The sequence below is a fragment of the Schistocerca piceifrons genome, chromosome 5 (genome assembly GCF_021461385.2).
Source record: "Schistocerca piceifrons isolate TAMUIC-IGC-003096 chromosome 5, iqSchPice1.1, whole genome shotgun sequence".
Taxonomy (NCBI): Eukaryota; Metazoa; Arthropoda; class Insecta; order Orthoptera; family Acrididae; genus Schistocerca; species Schistocerca piceifrons.
The window spans coordinates 143,959,545-143,980,942 of NC_060142.1; the positions used below are offsets into that span (position 1 = coordinate 143,959,545).

Genomic DNA, 21,398 nt, shown 5'->3' on the forward strand with positions numbered 1-21,398 from the left:
AATCTGAGACCAGGAGGAATCGAACCTTTATCGTACAGATGACTAGCCAGTAACAGTACCCATAAATCTACTTGATCCTTACCGTTGCACGAAACAAGCACGTCCTCTGAGTCGCCCAAAATTCTCATTATCCGTTGATATATGTCAGACACAAATGCCTCCTGCGATGCATATCAATGCAGTTACTACGGTAAGTAATAATTCTCATGTAAAATTCCGATTCGTGTTTTATGTTCAATATATGCAATAAGAACTTGCCTAATTGCTTTATCTGCTTAGAAAGTAAATGTGGATTTTTTTTCAAGAATATTTAACAGAAGCGACTGTGACTTGTCTTTATCTTTCTGAGTGGGGTCACATTCGTAGTGATATTTCGTGGGATGTGGACAGTATCTTACACGAATTGCTGAGAAATCAAAGTCATTCGCCAAGTGGTTACTCTATAGGACGTCTAAGCGGCATTTGACTGTCAGCAGTTGGAAACTCTCCTTGGACCTTTGTAAGGTACATATGCTGTGCAGTGGGGCGATATGTATAGTTGAAAATGGTGGACACACTTCGTATGCCGTGATCACAGAGTAACATGGCAATTTTATAAGTTCCATAAGATCAGATGATAGGAGCATAAGGCTGTTGAAACCGATCATCTCTGAACAATAAAAGTGTCTACCCTGCAATGGCGGCAAACCAAGTGTGTTTTTCATTTCCGATAATATTTGCCTATTTTTTTCATAGTCAAGTGCCCGACACTCTTGACAGATCTGCTACGCAAAATCGAGCAAAATTTCTCAGATGTCAAACTGAGACGTCTCTGTGTGCGCCCTTTATTAGCACATGTTCATGCGTGTTCTACCTATAAAATACTTGATTGCGGTATCGTGTAGCTTACGGGATACAACATCTGCGGGACTCATAATATTTATTCATTTCGACAAGACAGCGCGGGAAAGCAGATGGATGAGGATGGCAGACGTGGAACCAAGGTGCTGCATCCACTCTTCGGAACACTAAGAACTGAAGGGCCTCCTGTTCTTAAGTCACGGTTCTGCTTCGTTAGCGATACTTTTTATGGAGCTTTTCCATATCGGAAACTTCGCTGTGTAATAACCGCGTGGTCTAGTTTGAAAGTAAAATGTTAATAAATATATATAAAGAGGACTTTTGCCCTTTTTTCTTTCCGTCTCCCTCCTCTCGCTACGAAATATCGATGCAATTACTTATTAGCATGCAAATCTGAATATTGAACATGAAGCTGAATTATGCATGACTCCACGCAAATTGCGCCATCAATTAAAAAAGGGAGCGGAAATTTGCATATCGAGCGAACAACTGCTTCTTTATTCATCAATTTGGTGTTCATCATCCTTCCACACGTTTTATTGGGCGCGCCGTACGCCTGGTCCCTTTCCCGGCGCACAAGAAAGCGCTGTAAGAAATCTTTATTAGCCGCGCACCATTTCGGACAAACCATTAGGCGGGTATTTTATGGCGACATCTGCGCTTACGGGAGCACCTACATCGTCGGGCAGAAATAAGAAAAATGAAATGTGCATAGAAGAGCATGTCGAAAATTTTTAATGGGCGAGTGCTGATAAGAGCGACAAAGTACCTGAACGCAGTCTTATGTTTCCGAAGAGTTATCGCGAGCATCTTGAAGAGGTTCGAAACTTAATACTTGCCGCGATAAGCTAGAAATTACTGCTCGTTTAAAGACACAAAATTACACTTCGAATTAAACTAGCTATGGTGTGTATAACATGCGTCTGAACGTTTCCTCCGTGTTTCAGCAGATATTTGCAATTTCGTTTTCGCACTGTGCAGCAGGAGTCACCCCAAACAAATACCGCCCGTCACGTCTATTATGCGACGCCCATTGTCAACGGAAGGCGCCGGTTTGTTTCCCGCTACAAGGAAAATCACTTCTAAAGCGTAATTTAACGAGCCCATTCGTTAGAGCGATCCGAAATTAGTTATAGAGCCTGGATGTGGTTTTTAGGCGGTGTTCCACACCCCTCTAGGTGAGTACCGGGCTGGTCCCCATGTCCCGCCTCAGTTACACGACTCACAGACATTTGCAACACATCCGCACCTTTCCATGATTTACACTAGACGCAGACAGATGGGGTACTCTGATTCCGTCCCGGGGGTACGGTGGGGGGGGGGGGGGGCGGCGGCAGGAAGGGCATCCGGCCACCCCTTCAAATAAACATAAGCGATAGATAGAATTACTGTCCCTGTTAATACATATCGATAACAGTAATATCGCACTAGCAATCTGGGACCGCTCTATAAATGAGCGCGTAAACTTCCGTTTTAAAAGTAATTTTGTTTGTAACGAGAAACAGACCGATGCTTTCCTCAACGCTTGGCTTGCAGGAAGCATAATATGATTTGTTTGGGGTGATCACAACTACATACTCAAAAACGAAATTGCATATACTTGCAAAACACAACAGAAAACGCGCGTGACGACTCTCGGGAGGGATATCCTGCATACAATATGGGGTGTTTTTGCGAAATGGGGACTAATGGCACGAAATAACTCCTAAGAGGACACGGAACAAAAAAAAAGATCAAATGGACATATGGCCGGAAATGTGTTCCGAGAGAGGTACATTCACTCGGAGGGGGAGATACAAGATTTTTGACAGTGTAGGTTTCAATGGTTGAAAGTGGACATGAGAACATACCACGCAAGTGGGAATTTTCTGTGTGTACTAGTGTTTTAACTCCCCTCACAAGAGGGCAGTGAATTGGAGCACCGTCATGTAGTAGCTATATTGTCCTTCGTACCACCAAAGGAAAGTCTTCCACCACGGGAATCAGGGACAGCGGCAGGTAGTGCTGATATGCCCAGACTGTGAAGTGTTGTGGAAGGATGGTTGGTCCCACAAGGAGGACGCCAAAAATCCCCACCCATACACTGAGGCTTAACAGGTGCTGGCAGTTTGCTGCCACCATACTAAGGGGATTCTCGTTGGCCCAAAGGTGAGTGGTTTGAAAACTGAAGATATCGTTCCTCGTAATGGTGGCCTCATCTGTGAATAGGATGGATGACATAAATTCCAGCCCCAGGAGAGACCTTTTCGGCTAACTAGCGACGGGATCATCACCGCAGATTTAGGGTCTATAGGTAATCATATGTGATGCGGATAGTCGCAGTTGTCGTGTACAATGTTCCACATGGTTGTCTGGCCTATCCCACGGCGATTGCCTACCTGTATAGTGCTGATACCACGGTTACTGACAGGTATCTTTCATCTCCACCCTCAAGTGGGTGTATCTTCCTTGGAATCCATTTCCAGACATATATCCACATGTTTTATGATAATGAATACAGACTGAAGCAATGAATTAAAATTTATACCAAGGTTGGGATTTGAAACCAAGCCTCATGCTCACTAGGCAGATGAACTAATCACTTCGCCGCGCTGGCATTGTGGCTAACACAGCTGCATGGATTCCCTAGTATGGCTTCCAACGTAACACAAACTCCAATTCATGCCTCAGCCCATGTATTAGGAAAGGAGGCTTACTAGGGTAATTCGTGCAGCTGTCTTAGCCACAGTGCCAGGTGACACAATGGGTGGTGCATCTGCCTAATGAACAGGAGACCAGAATTCGAATCCTGGCCTTTGTACCAATTTTAATTCATTACTTCGGCCTGTTTCCATTATCACAGATAAAGTGGAGACTTAACATGTGTCCGGAACATATCAGTACCATCCGACCGCCGTGTCATCCTCAGATGAGGGTGCGTATAGGAGGGGCGTGTGGTCAGCACACCGCTCTCCCGGTCGTTATGATGGTTTCCTTTGACAAGAGGCGCTACTATTCGGTCGAGTAGCTCCTCATTTGGCATCACGAGGCTGAGTGCACCACAAATTTGGCAACAGCGCATGGCGGCTGGATGGTCACCCATCCAAGTACCGGCCACGCCCGACAGCGCTTAACTTCGGTGATCTCACGGGAACCGGTGCATCCACTGCGGCAAGGCCGTTGCCGAGTTAAGAAGGGGAACATCAAAATGGGCTGAGGCGTGAATTGGAGTTTTTACTAGAGAGGGTGACATATTAGGTTAATCCGTACAACTGTGTTAGCTGCAATGCTGCGGTGGTGCAGAGATTAGCGCTTCTGCCTAGTGAGTAGGGTACCTAGGTTCGAATCCCGGCCTTTGTGCAATTTTTAATTCATTGTTTCAGCCCGTTTTCAGTATTGTACATACAGTTGAGACTTAATATGTTTCTCGAACATATAATTGCATCTTTTGCTCCTTATCCGCTTAGGAATTGTTTCCTGCAGTTTGTACCTACTTAGCAATATAAGTCTGTATATGAATGTGAAATATGAATACAAAGTGACTCGTTCAACATCATTACAATTACGTGTACACATGATCCATGGGACATAAAACTGGAGATAACAACACATATTACCCTTACTGCGCTTTTTTTCCTCGATGACTGTGAAAGTTTTTGTACACAGCAATGAGAACGCACTGCTAAGAGGAGAAAACTGAAGCAGCATTGTTGCATCATGTTGGCAGCTATACGGGGAGAATAACAATCGCGCTGCGGTCGTCGCCCCACGCTGTGGGCGCTCGCTCGCCCGCTCCGGAAATTACAGAACGCCGTGACGCTGAGAAATGCGCGGTCAGCGCACGTATGCAACCACTCCGATTACGGCGTCCAGATAAGTATCTAAATCACTCCTAAGTGCTGTCCGCGGGCGCGGGCGCAGTCCGACTCACCTTAACTCCCTTCTGACTGCTGAAGTCCGTGCTGAGACACTGCACCGCCACGTTGATCTGAAACAAGAGGAGAACACATACACAATGTGAACATAAATCGCGCCTGTTGCGGCGGCCAGCAGAATAATGGGTAATAGAACGGGGGCTCGCGGCGTCGATAAACGTGGCAGGATTAGGGCGGTGCCGGCCGGGGGGGAGGGGGCAGGTGCTCGTTACTCGGCGTGTCTGCCTGTCAGACCGACTCGCTCTCCTCTAGTTTGTTGACCGCAGTGGCGCGGTCCTTTCTGGGTGCGTGCTCTGGAGAATCGGCGCCAAGTTTCTCTCCGATAGCAGGGTGTGTCGCAAAGGGCGTTGTCGGTCCGTGCGTCTGGTCACTGGTGACCTGGTCAGTTCATTAGTGATGACTGGGTGTTGTGTGATGTCCTTAGGTTAGTTAGGTTGAAGTAGTTCTAAGTTCTAGGGAACTGATGACCATAGCTGTTAAGTCTCAGAGTGCTCAGAGCCAGTTCATTAGTGAGCAGGGGTCAGCTTTCGACTTGTGGCATGTCTCAGTGAGCAAGATAAGGCTCAAAATGTACTTCCGATTTACGTATACTAGCCACTCTGCCATAGGGAAGCATAAGAACTGCCTTGTAAATTTTTTTATTATTTATTTCAGCCTAAAAAAAGAAAGGCTTTGAGTTCTATGGGACTTAACATCTGAGGTCATCACTCCCCCCTAGAACTTAGAACTACTTAAACCTAACTAACCTAAGGACATCACACAACACCCAGTCATCACTAATGAACTGACCAGGTCACCAGTGACCGGACGCACGGACCGACAACGCCCTTTGCGACACACCATACTATCGGAGAGAAACTTTGCGCCGATTCTCCAGAGCACGCACCCAGAAAGGACCTAACATCACACACATCCATGCCCGAGGCAGGATTCGAACCTGCGATCGTAGCGGTCTCGCGGTTCCTGACTGTAGCGCCTAGAACCCCTCGGCCACCCCGGCCGGCTTTCAGCCTCAGATCACCAAAGTGATATCATTACGGGTTTCATCATGAAACCACGTAGTTATCAAATGACCTGTCTAAAAAGAGAGGGGAAAGAAGAACAAAAAGGAAGAGATCACCTGAAAATGACTTGGTAATAAATCGAAACAAGAAATAACGTAATGTGTGACCTGAGGTGACGTTGTCATTCTTTGTAACAATACGTCCACTACCAAAGCAGTCGTCTTCGCCAGACGCTGCTGCGACTCCGATGACACTATAGTTGGTGTCCAGGAATCAAATATATGTAAAATAATTTCTAGCAGCATTTGACCAAGAAAACTATGTTGGTCATCAAAATATTGTGCAGAAGCGTGCTACTGCCGTCGGTCTCAACACCCATAAATTCTTAAGTTACCTCACAAACACCTAATAAACTGCGCTGAATTGGTAATGGATTTAATAGGAACCATTGTCCAGCAAATGTGCTTGTACACCTGTCAATTAATTTAGGTACTAAGGGAGCAAAAGCACATTTTCCACTATCATGCATCTGCTGCGGGAAATAATGACACCAGCAGCAATTTGCCATGCCTCTTATAATTATTACATTCGTCATAACGTAACTATAGTGCTAACAATACTTAACACTAACCTTGCTGCTGCATTTGAATAGGAAGCTGGCCATTAGTGGATGGAGAGACAAATAATGTGCAGTTTTACCCGTGAACATTGCACATGTACCTCATTACTGACACATTTTCTGAAAACAACAACATTTGGAACAACGCAAATGCACCACCACCACAAGCACCACCTCCACCACCTCAAAAAACTGGCAGACACAGCAGCAGCAGCAGCAGCAGCTGCTGCCAGAACAGCTATGTCACGATTGCAGCATTAAATTTCTATTGTATTGGTTGCAATATCCAGGGTGAAACAACTCAAGATGACGCGTTCATACTGGAAAACAGAACAAGACATCCAAGACTCTTCAATTTTCTGACATTTCGAGGTGCTGTTCTAAAACGTAAATTAACTTTCGAAGTGGGTACCATATCATGGTGCGTTAAACCCTAATTTTCCCTCAATTCCGAATACTCGTGTCTCCCTCGCAGTTTTTCGCAATTTGTGTCGAAAAGGCGAAGTTCGTCTGTTACTTCGTCACCTCCTCTTATTTCCGCTGTACCCTTCTCTTAATGCCGGCCGAAGTGGCCGTGCGGTTAAAGGCGCTGCAGCCTGGAACCGCAAGACCGCTACGGTCGCAGGTTCGAATCCTGCCTCGGGCATGGATGTTTGTGATGTCCTTAGGTTAGTTAGGTTTAACTAGTTCTAAGTTCTAGGGTACTAATGACCTCAGCAGTTGAGTCCCATAGTGCTCAGAGCCATTTGAACCTTCTCTTAATGGCCAGGAGCTGTCAATAGACCGTAAATTAAATGTGGCATCTGCTGATACTTCCAGTCATCTTGTACGGCTCTATGGCATCAGGTACGAACCTCTTATACCTCCAAACCTTCCAAAACAAAGCAATCCGTATAGTAAAAGGAACTAACAGATACTTCCTTGACACATACATTAGACAACAGAGAAAGCCACCGTCTACTCCCTTATTCAGAACAAATAAAATTTTATGAACAATCACAAACTTCGCCCCACGTCCTGATCCAAGATCTAGGGAATGAACCTCTTGATGCTTCGCGCAGAAGGCCCAAACTGACCAAAACACGACAATTTATAGATGAACACCCGAACGTACGCTACCGTACCAGTAAGCGGCGATCAAAAATTTTCCGTTCGAAGACCGTACTGTCCAGAATCGGTATGCTAATCGAGCAATATCGCCGTGTGCGTTAAAGCAATTATCCCAGCGACGCATCAGGTTGAAGTTACCCGTTTAGAAAAATAAGCGTGTCCTGCTGCTTGAAGGAGTCCGTAACTGCCTATTGCACATTCTCGTCCGACAGTAATCATCGACCCTTCGACGCCTTTTTTAATGGACCGAAGGCGTCTTGATCGAATGGGGAGAAATCAAGGCTATAGGGTGCCTTCTCACTTAATGAACTAGGCTGGCCTCCCAGATCGACCGGCGTCTCATGTCGAATCGCAACCAGCATTGTGGTTTTCGACAGACGTGCTGGCACATACACATTCATCATTCTTCGATGGATGTCTACCGATGTTCGTCCTTCGGCAACCAAGAAAAGAACAACAACACGCTGATTCTGTTTAGACACATTTGGTAATGTTGCCGTAGCTCTCGTTTCCGCATTTGCCGCATTCACGGCGTGAAGCCACGAATGCCACAATGCTTCCTTTCCTAAATGTCAGTGCTTATATACCTGCACCCGTCAGGTTAGCCGAGCGCGCTAACGCGCTGCTTCCTGGACTCGGGTAGGCGCGCCGGCTCCGGATCGAATCCGCCCGGCGGATTAACGACGAGGGCCGGTGTGCCGGCCAGCCTGGATGTGGTTTTTAGGCGGTTTTCCACATCCCCCTGGGTGAATACCGGGCTGGTCCCCACGTCCCGCCTCAGTTACACGGCTCGTAGGCATCTGAACACTTTCGCACTATTCCATGGATTACACTAGTCGCAGACAGTTGGGGTACACTAATTCCTTCCCAGGGGGGTATGGGGTGGCGGTAGGAAGGGCATCCTGCCACCCCTTCAACTAACATTGCCACATCCGATGAACCATGCCGACCCTGCGTACCGGCGGGATAAACGGCACAAGCAAAAGAAAGAAAGAAAAGAAAGTGCTTATATACCCGGACCGGAGTCGCTCCGCGTTGCACATACGCTGGGGCAACGCCCTCAAACGAGACTTTTTGATCGCCCCGTATAGTTACACAAATTTTCATCACTCAAATTCCCGTTTTCTAGACCACTCTAGCGCAGTTTGGAGTCAGATGGTTAAAATGGAGAAAAATCAGCGTTGCCCTCTTCGAAGAGGGACATTGCGTTCGACTGGCCGCGGTAGACAAATTTGCTTCAGATTATTGTGTTGGAGTCTACGCGGCGCTAGTCTGCACGTTTCTCCTCACTGCATGGGCATACGCTGCCGTTTATACACCGGCCAGTTCACCAAACGTTGTAGCAGACGCGCCTTGTAATAGCGATCTGGCTGGGAATGCAGCCACTGCTTCTTGTACTAGATGTCGCTCGCGACTCGGGATCGGGCGCAACGCCGGGTGCCGCGTCTGCATGCCGGCACGTCCCGAAACCCGATAATGGCGGCCATCGTTCACGAACCGCGCGGCCCCGATAACGACCGCCTCGGCAGTCGTCCGAGACGACAATTTATGGAGCTCGGCCGGCGACTCATTCCGGAAGCACAGGAGCGCGCTGTTGCTGGCGGCTGTGCAACGGTGCGGACGCGACCCGCCAATCTCTTCTAATTAGTGGACGGACTCGTGAGGCACGCTGATCGGCATTTGTCAACGACAGCAGCGGCGCACAGTGCGATTGTTCAGGCGGGGACGGCGATAGCGGCCGGGCACTCTCCTACTCCCCCGCGAGCCGCAGAAATAATTGGTAATGCGGCGATAGCATCGGCAGAGCTGCTGTGCCGTGTTCAAATATATTGGCGCTATTTGTTTACCCCGTGACGCTTGAGCGACCGCGCGGCTGCTGGCTACCGGATGAGCAGTTCGTAGCTGCCGGTCATGCTCGCTTGCCTTCACAGAGGCGCTCTGCCGGGCATATATCTTTCAGCTGCACTCCATTTCGGTGCTTTTCGTGGACAACAGACGGCTGAGGCGAGTGTACGTAGCGTGTCGCGGCGCGCTTGTAGTTGCCAGTGTTGTTGTTGTTCAAAAATGGTTCAAATGGCTCTGAGTACTATGCTACTTAACTTCTGAGGTCATCAGTCGCCTAGAACTTAGAACTAATTAAACCTAACTAACCTAAGGACACCACACATATCCATGCCTGAGGCAGGATTCGAACCGGCGACCGTAGCGCTCGATCGGCTCCAGACTGTAGCGCCTCGAACTGCACGGCCACTCCGGCCGGCCTGTTGTTGTTGTTGTTGTTGATGATGATGATGATAATGGTGATAATGATGATGAGGACAGAGGAAAGGGGAACGGTGAAATCAAATCGTGGCAAAAAGTCACAACTTTTGAAAAGCATCACCCCAGTGTGATGTGGAGCGAATTGCATTGCTATCACAATCTCATTCACCGGACATGGCACTGATTGGCTTTTTTTATTTCCAAAAGTGAAGTTAGCTGTTAAAAGGGACCATTTTGAAACAGTACAGGACATTTAAACGGCTGTAACAAGGGTTTTTGCTGGTATACTGGAAGACGAGTTTCAGAGATGCTGCCAATAATGGAGCAACGTTGCAGTAAGTATGTGCTGGTTGAAGGGAGTTACTTTGAAGGTGATACCAGTCATGTTGGTTAAAAATGTAAGTGAAGGTGTTTTTTTCTGACCAGTCTCAGTACCTCGCGTATCATGTCATTTCTGGAAACCCAGAATCTACTCTGTAGGAATCAACACGGATTCCGGAAACAGCGATCGAGTGAGACCCAACTCGCTTTATTTGTTCATGACACCCAGAAAATATTAGATACAGGCTCCCACGTAGATGCCATTTTCCTTGACTTCCGGAAGGGGTTCGATACAGTTCCGCTCTGTCGCCTGATAAACAAAGTAAGAGCCTACGGAATATCAGATCAGCTGTGTGGCTGGATTGAAGAGTTTTTAGCAAACAGAACACAGCATGTTGTTCTCAATGGAGAGACGTCTACAGACAAAGTAACCTCTGGCGTGCCACAGAGGAGTGTTATGGGACCATTGCTTTTCACCATATATGTAAATGACCTAGTAGATAATGTCGGAAGTTCCATGCGGCTTTTCGCAGATGATGCTGTAGTATACAGAGAAGTTGCAGCATAAGAAAAATGCACCGAAATGCAGGAAGATCTGCAGCGGATAGGCGCTTGGTGCAGGGAGTGGCAACTGACCCTTAACATAGACAAATGTAATCTATTGCGAATACATAGAAAGAAGGATCCTTTATTGTATGATTATATGGTAGCGGAACAAACACTGGTAGCAGTTACTTCTGTAAAATATCTGGGAGTATGCGTGCGGAACGATTTGAAGTGGAATGATCATATAAAATTAATTGTTGGTAAGGCGGGTGCCAGGTTGAGATTCATTGGGAGAGTCCTTAGAAAATGTAGTCCATCAACAAAGGAGGTGGCTTACAAAACACTCGTTTGATCTATATTTGAGTATTGCTCATCAGTGTGGGATCCGTACCAGGTCGGGTTGACGGACGAGATAGAGAAGATCCATAGAAGAGCGGCGCGTTTCGTCACAGGGTTATGTGGTAAGCGTGATAACGTTACGGAGATGTTTAGCAAATTCAAGTGGCAGAATCTGCAAGAGAGGCGCTCTGCATCGCGGTGTAGCTTGATGTCCGGGTTTCGAGAGGGTGCGTTTCTGGATGAGGTATCGAATATACTGCTTCCCCCTAGCTATACATCCCGAGGAGATCACGAATGTAAAATTAGGGAGATTTGAGCGCGTACGGAAGCTTTCAGACAGTCGTTCTTCCTGCGAACCATACGCGACTGGAACAGAAAAGGGAGGTAATGACCGTGGCACGTAAAGTGCCCTCCGCTACACACCCTTGGGTGGCTTGCGGAGTATAAATGTAGATGTACCTTATTGTCGCACGTCGTACGTACTACCTTCTCACAGCAATGTAAAAGTCATAGAGCGACGAAGACGAATACTAAGCGGCTTAAAGGGAAAGTTGATGAGGTACCTGGGTGTCAGTACGCTTAAGAGAAGCTGCTTTTCGAAGAGTAATGGAGCGACAGATGGAGAAGGCGTGGTACTGATGCTGTGTTAGGTAACGGGAGCGGAGGCTGGCGGGTCCGACACGTGGGGCCGGCACGGCAGCGGTCCACCTGCAGCGGGCGCGACTGTCGGCCCGCGGCCAGATAAGTCGTCAGCTCCGGCCGCGTCACGCGATCCGGGGCGGTGCGGCGCTCCGGCGCAACGCGGGTAATTAGGTAGCCCGCTCGCCTGCCGTTAATTGTTGTCGTAAATCGTGCGGCCGCCTCTGCCCCACGCACCGCTCGCACGCACACACGTAACGCTCCGGCTGCAGAGGAGACCTATCGCAATTAAAGTTTCCCGCGATATTGTTTACTGGCTGTAAAGTGCTCACACGAAATGACGCCGAAAACTCCGTAAAATGCGGCTTCCACGCTGCCATTACGGCTCTCGCACTTAAAATACGACAGCTCTGATGAGATGTGAATTGCCCCGGCAATTTCCCCCCCGCGTGTGAGAGCGTGGCGTCACACGTGTGTTGTACGCTTGCTGGTTCGCCGTTTACGTTAGACGTCGCGGTTGTAAAATAGAATGTTGTGCAATTTTCTACACTACTACTCAAGCACTGGGTTCATGAAAGTGTAAAACAAAGATTTGTAAATTAACTGCCGGTGAATGAATCTCCAATACAGCTTTCTACGGCTGGGTCCCGCGTCTCCGTGCAAAACACAAATTTTTCTCCGTTCTTTTCTCTTTCTTTTTTCCAAAGAAAATTCTTAGACAGGGTGCAACAACATTCCTTTACAGTCTTTGAGGACAGGTTCCCCACTCAAAAACTAGGAAAAAAAGGCAAGTAATCGTGGGCTCCAAAATGAATATCGAAGGAATTGTGAGCATATGCTCATCTTCCCTACTGCTGAACTCATCTCTTCTATTGAACAAGGGCTCATAGCTTTTAAGGTATGCATTGTAAAGCCCATGTTTACTAGACGTTTTTTTCTTATTTTGTTATATATTTCTTCCTCTGAAAATATGGAAACCAAAGAGCTCGCAGTAGGGCAGATGTGTTTCACAATAACGAAGATGAACAATAGCTGATAGTTCTTAAGGTATGCATTTTAGAGCCAATATTTGCTGCACTTTTTTTTCTTGCTTTGGTGTAAGGAACCTATCCTCAAAATCTGTAAAGAGAATTTAGTTATACTGTGTATGGTTGAGACCCTGAAAACGGGAAGTGGTTTACGCATGACAGAACAAGAAAACTTTTTCCCCTGATAAATCCATCTGTTTAGCGTGGTATCATTTATTCAGGCATTCTAGTTACTGATATCATCAGATCAAAACTTAGAACTCGTAACACATCCAGCTTTTGGATAGGGTTTATTCCAACTGACACTGAAATTGGTTTTACGAATTTCTAGGTTTTAATACGATGGCAGCAGCCGAAACATGGCAATAAGCAAAAATACAGTAACCAATCTTGTGAATCGTGAAAATTCATGAACATCTTGCGCTAATTTAGGGAATTTATTCCTCTCATCAATAAGGAGAATATGTATGCATATATTTTTCCTGTGAACCTGTCTACTCTTAGGGCATCACGAACCAAAGGATGATTTACTCAAATAATTGTAGTGTAAATACGAGTTAAAGCCCTTTTCGCCTCCAATAGAACGGGGTAAGAAATGTTGACAACGTTTTTATCTGACTTTTTTCGCACATAATTATGCTCTTTCTTCATGAAGTGTATTTGTTGTGCTTTAAACTCTCTCGTGCATGCAGTCTGATGGATTGGTCATTGTAGAAATGCTTTACAATGCCATAATGTGTTATCTGGCTACTCCTGCTCACTGACATTGTGAAGTTAAAGAATTACAAGCAGTATATTCGCTGGGCAAACATACAAATAAACATGTTTTTGTTGTGTCACATGTAACTGTCGTGCAGCAATTATTTTGTTTATGGCGATGAAGGTAAAACCTGTTGGGAAAAATCTACTCTTCTCGAATACGAACAAGGTTGCCAAGCTTATAGTCTCCATTCGACGGGCGGATGCATACTATCAATGTCACAATTCGGTCAAGTCAGTTAGGAGGCCAACGAACTGATTCATTTATAAATGCCACGATAGCCGCAACTGGTTGTCTCATAATTGGAAACTGGGACTCCAATCTCTGACTAGCATACAGCATGTTCGATGCGACCCGTATATTTCGCTAGTCATGTTAGCAGGGACACTCTCGCGATCAAGAGCGACTTGCTAGTAGCGTCTTGCTTTATAAATTGTTGGTTGATTCCTTCTTGAAAGCACCGCCTGAACGGGCGATGAAAGTGCCGGCTTATGACGTAGATTCAGACTAGGGACCAGCCGCTTCGAAAAGGGCCAGCCGCTTCGAAAAGGGCCAGGAACTTCTAGAACCAGCTACTTTGAGAAGGATAAGCCATTTCAAGAACGATCAGCCATTTCAAGAACGACCAGCCACTTCAAGAGTCAGACTCTCGCCGCGGAGGCCAAAATTAATGGCTAAGTAGGTGTGTGCTGATCGCTCGCTAGCAATCTGAGAACGCGTTGCTGCGATACATTAAACTGAAGTTGGAAAGGAGCTGTCTCGAGATGGCACAGTAGCTGAATAATAAAGACAACGCTCCGGATCTGAGGTGCGCGGCCGGTTAACGGTGACCAGCGGGCGATTGGAGCCCGGGGCGGGTGTCTCGCTGCCGGGGCTGGAGCGGCTATACATATTAATGAGTCGGTCGCCGCCGCTACCGGGCAATCAGCGTGCCACTGCACATTTTGTGCGGGACGTCAGGCTATCGAAACTCGTGCTCTTAACGGGGCCTCACTATTTTCATAATAGCGCCGCTGCTACCATTTGCAATTATTCAAATTGATTGCCGCCGCCGCCGCTGCTGTCGTTGTCGTTGGCAGGGCCGCGGGCGGACCGGCCGCTGTGTGTGTACAGCGGGCAGTTCGCCCTCGAAGGCGAAAGATCTCGGGGCGCGGTGCGCTAGCTCACCTTTGCAGAACTCTCCAGCGGGTTCCAGTAGACAGCGATGGCGTTGTGCGACACTTCCTCTATACAGCCCACCAGGCCGACGCTGTTCTTCGTATCTGGAACACACAACGTTCACGCTGACATAGGACGGTACACTCCAGTGACACATGCTTAAGCATACTTGCACAACGGCTCGTTCGTAAGGAGACACAGATTGTAGTGTACAACAGAATCCATTGACAACTGAGAGCTCTTCAGTGATGTTATCAGAGTGCTTTGACGTATGGAACCTATGACCTTGCATGAGTGCACAATCGCTCGTCCCCAGGGAACACATATTACAGTTTTTTTATGAAATAATGTATACTGCAACTTTCACTTGCTATTAATAATTTATTAGCACGATGCGCTTCTGCAGCATGCTGCCATCATCAGGTGCTTTTACAGTTACTTTTACATTGTAATTAACATTGTAATTAATACGAAATGAGGTTAGTTTCCTTTTTTGTGTGCCGGGGTGGCTATATGTCGAAAAAGACGCCTGTTCAGGAAGATAAAAATGCTGTGGTGTGTACACCATGTGATAAGAATGATTAATCATTTTTTTTAGTGCATTTCGTTGTATCGCACACTGAGCACAGTACCAGGTTCAACACAACTTAACACTTTCACAATAATTTGTTTATATCAATCCGAAGAGTCTCAGAAGCTAAGATAAACCAGTTTCTATTGCTAAAACTGGAGTATACCGTGAAGATGCAACATTTATGTCTAGATGTACTTATGTCATGGCAAATATTAGGTGATTAGTTGATAAAAGTAATTTTCCTCAACTAAATGAGCATTTAACATTACAGAAATTTTTAAAGAAGTTAATATTGTTTCTTTCCAGTTCATCATTTACTACCACGTCTCCATTTGCTGTGCCATGAATAAATATTTCCAGTTCTACACGTAAGTCCATTTCGTGTCCCTTGTCCATTTTATGTAATATATGAAGATCATACGCAATATCATGGAATGGGTGGCCCGTGTTTTTTCACGTGAGTGACTATTGTTAGTTTGGTAGACATTTATATGGTCGCTGTATCTTTTTTGGAAGTCTTACCTTCTGAGACTCTTTGGACTGACGTCAAAAAATGATTGTCAAAGTGTTAAGTTGTGATGTACTTTTTTCTGTGCCCTATGTGCCAGACAACGAGATTACCAACAAAATGTAAGTAAATACAGTAATAAAACGTCTAATCATGCTTATCACACAATGTACACACTATAACATATTTACCTTCCTGAATAGGTGCCTTTTTCGACACATATCCTCACTGGCACACGCAGCAAAGGAAACTAACCTAACTTAATATTAATTACAATGTGAAAGTAACTGTAAATGCACCTGATGAAGGCAGCCTGCTGCCAAAACGCATCGTGGTATTAAAATATTTGTAAGATGGTGACTGTTGCATTATACGTTATTTCATAAAAATATTATAATACAGCCCTTAAATAACATCCATACAACAGGGATAAATTTAAGTTAAACAAAATACAGCGTACAACAGAATCCATCGACAATGGAGGACTATTCAGAGATGTTGGCAGAGTGCTTTGATGTAAGTAACCAGTGACCTCCGGAATAATATTGCATACGACAAATGGAACAGTTCAGAGAACCAAGACTTTATCGTCCAGTCGACGACGAGATCACTACAGACCGAGTATTCGCTCGCATTCGGGGTGGACAGGGAAGCCGTGTCTTTTTGAAAAGAACCATTTCAGTCACCTCGCACATTTTAGGGAAATCAAGCAAAATTGTAAATCTGGATGGCCGACGGTTAACTGAACCACCGTAATCCACATAGTGTGTGCAGTGGATTATTTGTTCCATCGTGCTCGAACATATTGAAACAAAAACAAGCAACGGCATGTTATAAATTACTGCACCATGTGTATTGTAGCAGAGGATATGCTCCTTTTCAGCAACTGTCGAAATGTCAACTACCGTCGTTCAGAACAGCGAATACCAAGTGACATTTACTGGTTAAACAGTAACAATTTTGAAAAAAGTCATATTTCCAAAACGGCAAAAGCTGCCGATACATTAATTATATATTTACTACTGGTTTTGATCTTCTGATCGTCCTCAGGAATTATTAAATTATTTACAACTTTCTTACAGTGGCGTCAAATAAAATATAAGCCATCCTGTGTCACTGTAGGGAGCACGTACAGTGAGTACCTCCATACGAAAAGATGGAACCTAATTGTGACGGCATATGAGGACCGATTAACTGTACTAGTATATTTTATTATTGAGTGTATAATGCATATTGCTGTCGGTGGCAGTGACTCAGCAACAGTAACAACCTTGCCATACAGGCTGTTGTAAATAATTTTATGATACCTGAAGAGAATCAGAAGACGAAAATAGGTAATAAATAAATAATTGATATACTATAATGCACTTCATACCCACAGTTTAGAGAAAGTGCAATATTTTGAGACACGTCTTTTGAAGATAAATTGGGGATTTCAGCCACAATGAGGTACCGGAAGACAGATGCCGGTAACTTCTCATTTCTCCTGTGTTGCGTAAAAAATTAGTGAAACTGCACAAGAAACCACAGACCCTTTATGTCAAACTACGTCGCCAACATCACTGAAAAACTCCAAGTTTGTCATTACAGACGGCGTGGAATGAATCAAGGGAGACATTAAATGGTAAACACTAACAATCTTTGACGACGATAAAGGAATAAATTCGCCTAATATATCTTAGACATGCTTTTCAACAAAAGATGTGAGCGATCTGTGTTTACATGTTGAAATGGTGCGTGTAACAAAAATTGTGGCTTTATGAAAACTTCTGTGTGTAGGTCGTGTGAAGCACTACATGCAACAGATCCGAGGTCTTACACATGCCATTCGTAATTCTATGGTTCGAAAAATAATCACTAAAACATGTTCACGCTAAACAGTATGAAGTTTTTAGCATGCAGTGACAGAATTATTCAGTACACGTTATAAATTAAGTTCTTGCGTTAACATATATTAATAACAGCTAGCCATAATGTTATTTGTTAGTGCCACACGGCTACATGAATCCGAAATGGTCTCATAATATGTATTTTTACTTACCAAAAGCGTTCCGAACAAAGCAAGCATGAAAAAACACGAATAAAATATTAAAACTCATTTTTCATCCGTTACTTGCTAAATATTGTCAGTACAGAAATTGTTGGGAACCTTATTACGAAGGAGAAATAAAGTTGCTAAAAATAAGTTACATTTAAGTGAAATCCTGTAACTGAAATAACAGGTAAACTACAGATTTTCTAGCGATCGTTGGTATATGTTAAATAACGCTTGCGTGGAGTTACTCTTTGAGAGTGTCTTAAACGCAAAGCAGTCAGCGACTTGCAGTTGAAATCCTCTCATAATGTGCAAATAAAATGTGTGAAGTATTGTTCAATGAGCAACCTGTTATAGTGGGTGTAAAATTGTGTTACTGTTGATACAAGTCAGAGGTGGCAGAAATCAGGTCCTGGATAATCCATGTAGCGCGTTCTCTGCCTTAGCGTCCTGAGCCCTCGCACTTATCGTTATCTGCTTTGCCTATTCAGTACGTCTCAGCTGATAGACCTGTGATCTTGCGCACTATTCAGTCCAACAATCCGCTTTCCCATTGCAGGATGACATCTGGGGGCCAAGTATTTTGCCACCACCAAGACCGGATTTTCGTCCCACCAGGTTGAGACAAGTCTTGTGAAGGTGGATTGGGGACTTCAGCCACGGACAAGCTGAAGAGGAAGACAGATACCGCGAAACTCACGTATCTGTTGCTGTAGATGACACATTACCAGAACTGCAGGTCATGGGTGGACTGTTACTTTGGTGAAACAAACTGACCATTGAGTTAAGGTCTTCATTGTAGTGTTCAGAAAGATGCGCAGAATTTATTAAGCGGCTTCGTAAACGCAGAAAAATGTAGCAAAAGCAGATATTGCCTCCAGGGGAAGCGATGATGCTGTAAGCAACCAAAATATAATACCTGCCGTATTATCTTAACAGAAATATTTTTAAAAATGGTAATTTTGAATACATATCTGTAAAGACATTTTTAAATACGTATTCTGGTAGATATTGTAATTTTTATAGATATACTTTGAAAGATAAGCAGATACGAGATGTACACACGCTCACAAAAGAGGCGATTAAAATGTCAATTTAGTTTTCGGTGGTTGTAAATTATCTTTGGATGCACCGCTATACCATGGACATTACAGATACGGTTGTATAGTCAATTTAATCTTTGGCGCTGTCAATGTCATCATTTACTACTGTACTTTAAAGATGAGTTTAAGTGCTATAGTACATCCATGTCAAGAACTTCGAAATCTCATTCTACACTAAAGCGCCAAAGAAACTGATATAGGCATGCGTATTCAAATAGAGATACGTAATTAGGCAGAATACGGCGCTGCAGTAGGCAACGCCTGCATAAGACAACAAGTGTCTGGAGCAGTTGTTACATCGGTTACTGCTGCTTCAGTGGCAGGTTATCGAGATTTAAGTGAGTCTGAACGTGGTGTTATGGTCTGCACACGAGTGTTGGGACACAGCACCTCCGAAGTAGCGATGTAGTGCGGGTTTTTCCTAACGACCATGTCACGAGTGTGCAAGGAATATCAGAAATCCGGTAAAAAATCAAATGTCGGACATCGATGCGATCGGAAAAAGATCCTGCAAGAACAGGACCACGATGACTGAAGAGAATCGTTCCATGTGACAGAAGTGCAACCGTTCCGCAAATTTCAGTCCTGGGTCATCAACAAGTGTCAGCGTGCGAAAGGTTCAACGAAACCTCATCGATATGGGCTTTCGGAGCTGAAGGCCTACACGTGAACCTTTAATGACTGCCTGACACAAAGTTTTGCGCCTCGCCTGGGCCCGTCAACACCGACACCTGACTGTTGATGACTGCAAACATGTTGCCTGGTCAGACGAGTCTCGTTTCAAATTGTTTCTAGCGAATGGACGTGTACGGATACGTAGACATCCTCTGAAACCACGGACGCTGCATGTCAGCAGGGTACTGTTCCAGCTGGTGGAGGCTCTATAATGGTGTGGGGCGTGTGCTGTTGGAGTGATATGGGAGCCCTGATACGTTTAGATACGACTCCAACAGGTGACATGGTACGTAAGCATCCTGCCTGATCACCTGCATCTATTCATGTCCATCGTGCATTCCGACGGACTTGGTCACTTCCATCAGGACAATGCGACACCCCACACGTCCAAAGTTGCTACGGAGTGGCTCCAGGAACACTCTTCTGAAAGTAAACACTTCCGCTTGAGTATATCTGGGATGCTCTTACCGATTTATGGACAGCCCCACGGGACTCATGGTGTAAATTTCCTCCAGCACTATTTCAGACCTTAGTCGAGTCCATGCCACGTCGCGTTGCAGCGTGGGCCCTACACGATATTAGTTAGGTGTACCAGTTTCAGTGTACTATCCAAGGTGAGTTTCAACATGTCAATACGCTCCAAAGGAAAGCGTCCTCAATCGAAAGAACCTGCGGAGCTATTCCTGGGACGTGTACGCGGGAAGCTGTATGGCAAATAGCGCACAAAACCGAGTGCAAGTAGGGGCTACGTAGCGTGGCCTGAGCTCAATGAAACCAGTCGGCGATGGCTGGAGCAGTGTGCGGGTTTCCGAGAAGCCGAGGTGCACCTGATTCGGCGGCGCCGCACGCCGTCTGGAGAGCGAGTGGAACCGGTCAGGGCCTGATGGAGTGGGGGTCCACCGGGATGATCCTAATGGAGACGGCCGGTGCAGCGGCCACCGAACCTGGCGTGGCGTGGCAGCTAATGAATGGCGGTGCTGCCGTTGCTCGCTATTGTCTTCTCAGTCAGGGACTGGCGAGCTGCCCTCAGCCGGTTTTGGAAGGTGGTCACGAACCTGAACCGAAAAACAACATCTGGACCGGAAGGTCTTCTCGACCACTTTCTCTAATAACCAACGCGTACGTGTACACGAAGTCACGTGTGAAATTGTTGGTTGGCTTGTGTGTGTGTGTGTGTTTGTGTGTATGTGGGAGGGGGGGGGGGAGAAGGTAGAGGGGAGAGGGAAACTTTTACAAAAGTGTGTGTGCTCTCATCAAGTGCGCCACCCAACAAACAACTACCATGAATTCCGTTGTCACTCCTTGAGACTCTGGAGATATTTGGTAAATACCTCGCGCCCTCGTGGACAATATGGCGATAGGGTGCTTTGCGCCACCACCTCTCTCCATCTTTCGTGCCGAAAACAAAAATTTCTTCCACTATCAGGACTTTAACTGCCTGCCACACTTGCAGATCGACACCGCATTGGAATACATTAAGGACGTTAGGTACGTTAATTTGTGGCATTTACTTGTAGTGAGAATCTAAATTTTTCACCATTTCGATCTAATTTATTTGAACGTACATCAGTTTGTCTGTACAGTCAGTACTGGTCAGCAAATAACGCAAGAAATTTAATATTCGAGAGCTGAAAAACGCATTTAACTCTGCGAGTATTACTCATTTAGCGAGTAAATTGCCATCGCGCCGAATATTCAGTTGGTGTCTACTAGTAACAGAGGCAGATTTCTACACACCACAGCTGTGTGTGCCGGCCGAAGTGGCCGTGCGGTTAAAGGCGCTGCAGTCCGGAACCGCAAGACCGCTACGGTCGCAGGTTCGAATCCTGCCTCGGGCATGGATGTTTGTGATGTCCTTAGGTTAGCTAGGTTTAACTAGTTCTAAGTTCTAGGGGACTAATGACCTCAGAAGTTAAGTCCCATAGTGCTCAGAGCCATTTGAACCACAGCTGTGTGTTCGCAT

At 45.6% G+C, this 21,398-nt stretch overlaps 1 protein-coding gene and 1 pseudogene across 1 annotated transcript in view; both read right to left on the reverse strand.

Moving 5' to 3' along the window:
* LOC124798717 (protein grainyhead) overlaps positions 1-21,398 on the reverse strand; it is a 217,372-nt gene that overhangs the window by 45,503 nt on the left and 150,471 nt on the right. Inside the window, exons 6-7 of the mRNA XM_047262244.1 lie at positions 14,550-14,644; positions 4,751-4,807 (exon numbers count right to left, since the gene is read on the reverse strand). Coding sequence (XP_047118200.1) covers positions 4,751-4,807; positions 14,550-14,644 — 152 coding nt within the window. The remainder of the gene's footprint in view (positions 1-4,750; positions 4,808-14,549; positions 14,645-21,398) is intronic.
* LOC124799666 lies at positions 3,888-4,004 on the reverse strand (annotated as a pseudogene).